Source organism: Atta colombica, unplaced genomic scaffold (assembly GCF_001594045.1).
Source record: "Atta colombica isolate Treedump-2 unplaced genomic scaffold, Acol1.0 scaffold189, whole genome shotgun sequence".
NCBI classification, from domain to species: Eukaryota; Metazoa; Arthropoda; class Insecta; order Hymenoptera; family Formicidae; genus Atta; species Atta colombica.
The window spans coordinates 111,312-119,107 of NW_017259281.1; the positions used below are offsets into that span (position 1 = coordinate 111,312).

A 7,796-nucleotide genomic window follows, 5' to 3' on the forward strand; every position below is an offset into this window, starting at 1 on the left:
GTGATTAAGAATTTTTGAATAAATCAGTTCAAATTTATTGTTTTTTATTTTTATGAAAAATACATTTAATTAAATAGATATATGAAAAAAGAAGTTTCCAATGATTAGAATATAAGATTTTTTTATTTAAAATTCTCTCATTGGAAATTTCTACTTTTTTATATAATATCTATTTAATTAAATGTATTTTCTATTATATGCATTAATTGATTTTACATTGAAATGCTCGAAAGAAAGTTACGTACTGATAATTGTACACTTCCATATTCTTCGTGAGTCCATGTATCTTGACATTTCGATATTCTTGTTTGAGCGAAACTGAGCCCTCCGAATCAATTTTTATGCTGTCAATTGCTAGAGGTTCAATAGGCAGAATTTTAAAGCTCTTCAGACCTAAACATGAACGTAACAGACATGAACGTAACAGACGTTACTGAATGTATAAAGTCAATGTACAATGTACGTCTTATTCTAATGCATTTTGATTCCATTCTTCTATAACATGCATAATTACTTCATACTATTCATCGTTCAAGATATAATTTGCAGAATTAAAAAATGCAACTAATAAAAAGACAACTTATCATAATTTAATATCTAAACATAATTATAGCTTTATTAATTGCATTATATGTATATTATATTTTAGTGTAACTTTTAGTGTAAAATATAAATAGTGTAAATCTATTTAAAAACACGTTAAAAAGGAAAAGAAAAAAATGCACCAAGTATACCAATATTCTTTTTACAAAAATATCTAAGAATTCTTTACAAAAATAATTACTAAAAATTGATATAATGTAATAATATAAAAATGTCAAATTTTATAAAAGAGAGAGAGCGAGTCAATGTAAAGTTAATTCTATGCATAAATAAATATAAATATTTAATATTTCTGCAACAAAGTACATAATTTACATTATCGGAAATGCATTCAGAAAAATTAATGTAATCATTTTTTGTATAATTATCTTTTTACAGAAAATTTAAATTAAGAGATACAAAAGTTGTTACATCTGATCAATCTGATAAAAAATATACTGTAGCGGTTTTTTCACAGAGTATATTTCCATACACAGGGTGTTCCATAATGACCACCAAATATTTTGTATGTTGATAGAGCGGACTAAACTGAGTCCTTTAAAAAATTCTTTATCATTTTGCAATTTTTTGTACTTGTAATAGTTGATGAGATATTAATTACTAAAAATCGCTGAATATTAGTTTTAAATAATTTTTTATTCAAATACTATCAACTTTACAGAAAAACTTTAATAGAAATTAACTTTACAGAAAAACAGCAAAAGACAAAAATTGTTTATATTTCTTTCATAAAAAGTTCTGAGAATTTTTTTCAGAATTTTTTAATACCGTATTTTCTCATATTAGTAAAAATAAAATGCAGTATTAAAAAGTTGATTGAAAAAATCCTAAAATAGTTCTTAGAGTTCTATGAGAAGAAAATAAATTTTTCTTTTCTTGTAGTGTTTCTATAAAGTTGATAGTATTTGAGTAAAAAATTATTGAAGACCAATATTCGTCAATTTTTAGTAATTATTGGGAGTATAAATTAGTAGTATTCGATCCGTTTTTTTGTGCATTTATTTCAAAACAAAATGAATGAACAGATCAATTAAAGTATTGTCCATCGCTGCCTACTACTTTTTCCCATCTCTCAGGCAATTTTCGAATTCCATCTCCAAAAAATGACTCGTCTTTGGAGGCAATCCAATTTTGGAGCCAATTTTCGATTTCTGCGAAAGAAGTGAACCGGTGACTTGCTGCATCCTTCGGAACAGCCAGTAATCAGAAGGAGCAATGTCCGGAGAATACGGCGGGTGCGGTAAAAATATTCGATTTGAATGTTTCCAAATATTTTTTTACGACTTTAGCGACATGAGGCCGAGCGTTGTCATGAAGAAGAATAACTTTATCATGTCTTTGCTCATATTCCGGCCGCTTTTTTTGCAATGCATGGCTCAAACAAATCAATTGTAGCCGATACCGATCGCCCATGGAATCGCCAGGTTTCAGCAGCTCATAGTAAACAGATCCTTTTGGTCCCACCAAATACAGAGCATAATCTTCGAACCATGAATGTTCGGCTGTGGTGTTGATGTTGAGGTCGATGGCAACAATTGACCGGGCTTAGCATAGTATTTTTTCTTCTTGGGATTGTCGTAGAATATCCACTTCTCATCTCCAGTCACAATCCGTTGCAAAAAACCTTTTCCTATTGTCTTTGAATCAGCTATTCGCAAGTGAAAAATCGCCTTTCAACGTTTCTCGGTTTCAGTTCATAAGACACCCAATTTCCTTGTTTTTGAATCATTCCCATGGCTCTCAATCGTACAGAAACAACTTGTTGAGTTATCCCCAATGATTCTGCAAGCTCCTCTTGTGTTTAACTCTGATCTTCTTCAAATAATAATGCCTCTAATTCTTTGTCTTCGAACTTTTTTTGGCTGTCAGAGCGAGGCTTGTCTTCAACGCTGAAATCTCTATCCTTGAAACGTCGAAATCATTCCCTACATGATTATCAATTGGAGCAGTGTTACCATAAACTTCGACAAGCATTCGATGGGTTTCAGCCGCACTTTTCTTCCAATTAAAGTAGAAAATCAAAATTTCCCGCAAATGCTGCTTGGTTAACACAAAATTCGACATTTCAAACACAGTAAAAATCAAGGTTTTTATATGAAACAAAGCGATATAAACTGAATATTATTAGCAGATGTTTAACCTCTCTGAAACCGTCAAAATCAGCTGTCACTATGAACCATTCACAACAGTTATCTTTAGAAACGGAAACGGACCGAACTAATTTGTACTCTCAATAATATCTTGTTAACTATTGCGAAATTACAAAATGAAATAACTTTTCGACTCAGTTTTTAGTTCGCTTTAATATTGTTTTAATATTGTTTAGAAGATAATTAAAATTAATTATTCGTATTCTGTACAAATGGAATAATAACTTGCAAATATATTTTTATAAGCGTTAATTTGCATAATTTATACCATTTCAATGTATGTTGCAATTACGTGTATTATCATAGAAATTTATTAGATGTAACGTGTATGTAGTATAAGCATAATAATCATGTCACTGAATGTAAATTAAAGTTAAATTATTTGATGATGCAAATTGTGACTTTTAGAAACTCTGATGAGTGTATGCACTCTTGGAAATTGTTTTATAGTAAACAACAATTGAGTTTCAATTATTTGTTTGTCATCAACCATTTGTTGTCATAATTTTTCGAAATGAGAAATAATTGACTATTATAATCACGAAGTAATTAATAATTTATTAAAATATTTTTGTCTCAAGCTATAACTCAAGCTGTAACTCTTTATTAACTATAATTCGTAAACATCTTTCATGATAACTGTTTACAACTGTTTGCTTTTTCTAGTGAATAGGAAAAAGTGATGTATTTTAAAATATCTTGTTAGAATGTATATATTTTTATTAAATAAGAAAAAGAATAAACATTATAGTTCTTTGAAAGAAACGGACATTTATAATGTTATATCTTTAATGAAATCATCACCAGGAAAATACTTGATCGCTTTAATGAGAATTTGAGAGCTATTATAATACATTAGTAGAAAAAAGTGATTGAATAAATCGCTTATATGACTCATTATTTAGGATTTGTCAGAATATTATTTATGCTATTAGAGCTATAATAATTAATGATAAATTAATAAAAAAATATATTGATCACTCTTTTATCAAAAACATTGAAAAAATACATAAAAAAAATCTTTACAAATTTTAAAATTATTAAGAGAATAATCATTATATGATATACAAAATGCGAAGAAAATATATTACAGATATATTAAAAATATTTTTTATTTATAAATTTTACAATCTCAGTAAGATATAATTTAAAAAAGTTTCGGCATTTGATGTTTTGAATGTGGCATGGCAACTGCTTTTTCTCTTCTTCAATTCGTAGCATGAAAATACCCAGATAGTTACTGGACATCCCAAGAACGTCCATTTTAATTTCAAAATCACATTCACACGTCCATGAACATAAAATGGAGTATATTCTATTTCACACATGATGTGCATGATGTATTATTTAACCTTGTTAATATTCAGTGAACAACGAGGATAAATGATGCATCATGTTTGAAACGAATGCACTCATGGACAATCATCAGATGTCCATCCCAGTAAAAAATTTTTCATGCGAATATGTACAAGTATGTATAAACATATTGTACATAAACATGTAAAATAAATAAATATTCATAAATATGTACAATTATATAAAAAATTATTATAATTGTATAATTGTATGTATAAGCAATTTTTTTACATTTTTCTAAACTTGTTTTTTTCTAAAACAAACAATGCGAAAATTATTATTCTTTTAATTATTTTTTTATGTTTTCACATTAAAGATGTGCGATCTCCATTAATTGAATCGATCTCTGAATCAATTTTGAATCGGACTGATTGAAATCGATCTACTAAAAAATCGAAGCTGAATAAATCGTTCTATTGGAGATCTATTCAATCAAAATTTTTTAGAATCGTGAGATATGACAATGGAATAGATGTCGAATTGAAGTCAATTTCATAATTTCAGCGTCGAATCGATATTGATTCCATCGTCATTTTTTACTGATTATGAGATCATATAAATTCAACAAAAACAATTAAAACACGATTTTGATTTGCCTCCGAGTAAAATAATTTTAATTTAAAAACCTAGATTTAAACTAACATCTGTAGTTCTGATGATAAAATTGCAAATACTGACGTAAAATCGGTGAAATATCGTATATAGACGCGTTCGGTTTTATACAACTGTCAATTGGTGTTATAAATTAGAATTTAACTTGCATTTATTTATACATTTTGTCAGTAATAATTACTTGTTGTAACTACAGAATAAATCCGATTAATAATCAGTAACGTGTAAACGTAAGCAATGTAAGCATATATAATGTAATAATATTATTACAACTTTGGATTCTTTAATACAACATATATAGGACTAATAATAAGACTAATTTTCAATAAAACGATAAAGATTTAAACGAAAATATTAAATCTTTTTTTATATTGTATATACATACATCAAGACTGGAATATGTAAGCTTTAATGTAATCAATGCAAATCAATAGAAAGCAACAAAATGAAAAAAGATCACTTATTAAGGGATTGTTTATATAACAATTATAATAATAAAATTTTTTTAATATTATTTATATATTTATTATAATTTTTATATAAACAATTCTCAATATGATTCATTTTCACTTGCTTTCTATTGATTTGCATAGATCAACCTAATCCAGACATGATATCATGCTAATTCAATATTTATACTGTGGTCATACCGAATAAATTAGAAACATTAATGTGACGTCTCAGTAAAATATCATTTTTTGTGTATTGTCAAGATGTATTGAATATAATAATTAAATTTCAATTTTGATACTAAATATACCGTTGTTATATCGACTATACCCAAGACGTCTCTAAATTATTCTTGCGATATATCTCGTGTACGTCTGTCATATATTTTCAGAACAAACTCACAACATAAAATGTAGAATCAACGCTGCCTGCTTCATTTTCTATAAACATTGTATTTATAATCCAGAAAAGATCTTCCATTTTTTTCTTGATTGTCTTTTCTATAGTTTATTATTATAGAAATTATTTTTTGAAATTATATTTTACATTCACATTTGTGGCGCTAAAATTCGTAAGTGCCGGAATACACGGTAGTCATAGCACCATCAGTGAATGATTCTTCTTTGCCGTTTTACCACAGGCGTGTGCAAGCGTGTGAGGGCCTGTGCACAATATATCAAATATTAGGAACAGGAATAAATATTACAATTTCAACCTATCAGATATTATATCAGTTACACCGGAATATATGGTTTCTAATAGGTTGAAATCTTAATATTTATTTCTATTCCTATTCCTAATATTTCCTCCATTGTGCGCAGGGCTTGAGCCACGAGGCATAAACACAAACATAATAAATTCAAGATAATTCTCTATTTTTTCTTACTTATTTGGAAAAAATATAAAATAAAGTATGCAAAATTAATTTTGTATTTATTTATAATGATATTTTTCCGTCTATTGGTGTAAATTCAGTGTAAAATTAATTAATTTAAAAATTAGAAGTTACATTCAGAGATACATGAAGAGATTACATGAAGTCGCACCTAATATTTTTATTATTCGAAAGATGAATATTACTATAAGAATAAAAACATTAAGTTAGTTTAATTGCTATTGCATTTTACAATATTAATATTTTTAACTCGCCGACACGCATAAATACACAGTTTGGTCTCCTTGTACATTACAACTTGTTAGGATGTGTGTTGCATGCATAATGCGCATGATGTATCATTTTATCTTTATTATTCATCTTTTAATAATTAATTTTTTTTTTAGTTAGACTAATCAAGCTGAGCCATTGGTTAAATTTGCTGTTTGTCAAATTATTTATAATTGTGGAATCGTAAGGCAAAATAACTTTGTGTATTATCATATATAGTAATATATTATATAGCACTGTGACGATAACAATATATAAAAAAAGAAATACAAAACAAAATTATACTTACAATTCAATAAAATAAATTTTATAATACAATGCTAAATAAAAAACAACAAAATTATATATTGGATTTTTTAACCTAGATCAGGCGAAGAAATTTTTTTGAAAGAATGATATCAATTAAAAATTGCATGCTGAACAAATTAAGTATTGCATAATACAGTTACTACTATAAAATTGGAAGTATTTTCAAAGAATTTTAATTCTTGCCTGTGCAAATACTTAATTCGTTCAGCATGCAAGCGTAAGATTTTATATACACATATATATGTGTGTATGTGCATGCATACTAGAGGCATCACTATGATAATGCAGATGCTATAGAGATGTACTGAATATATAGTGGAGACATACTCATACATCTCGGTATCACTAGAAACTCCCTGTGAAAGTCTAGGGGATGAGAAACCGCGGACATAGTAGATTTTAAAGAAATTCTCTATACATCACAGACGCGTCTCGAATATCTTAACGATTTTTTCAACATACGTTTACGATATTGTTCTAACATTGTCAGAACGTAGATGGCTGTCTGAGAAGTGTGTCCTTGCTTACATATTCTAGTCTTAAAATAGTTCATCACAAAACAGTAAATGTATTGCGACATCTGTTTTTTACAAAGATAAAAATCTTTGAATTCATAGTTTTAAATTCTTCAAATTCTATTCTCAATAATTTTGTAATTTATAGATTTCAAAAACAACAAAAATAATAAATACTAATAATAAATACTAATTCTACGTTATATATTATTTATCGTTATATCTTAAACCTTTGTTTTCATTGCAGCCGTTATATTAATGATTTAACGTATTCAATAATTTAAAGTATTATTCTATATTAACACAAATTTTTATTATATACGTCTAAATGTAGGACAAGATAAAATAGATTCATATAAACAAATAATTTTACAATTATATATAATTTTGTATAATTTTTCTGGTTATGAATCAAATTATTAACAAATAATATGTTTCACAAAGTGAAACATATTATTTGTTAATAATTTATGCTAAAATTTTACAATATTTAGAAAAAATAAGAAAACCTAATAGTGAATAATTATAATTTTACAATATTAATTAATTAACTTAGTGTTCTCATGTGTTAAATAATTATTTATTTTTAAAAAATTCTGATTAATGTATAAATTATTAATTATATATGCATATATA

At 26.8% G+C, this 7,796-nt stretch overlaps 1 protein-coding gene across 1 annotated transcript in view; it reads right to left on the minus strand.

Moving 5' to 3' along the window:
• Window positions 1-7,796, minus strand: part of LOC108686744 (protein takeout-like) — a 12,017-nt gene that overhangs the window by 1,210 nt on the left and 3,011 nt on the right. The window contains exon 3 of the mRNA XM_018192194.1: window positions 246-393. Coding sequence (XP_018047683.1) covers window positions 246-393 — 148 coding nt within the window. The remainder of the gene's footprint in view (window positions 1-245; window positions 394-7,796) is intronic.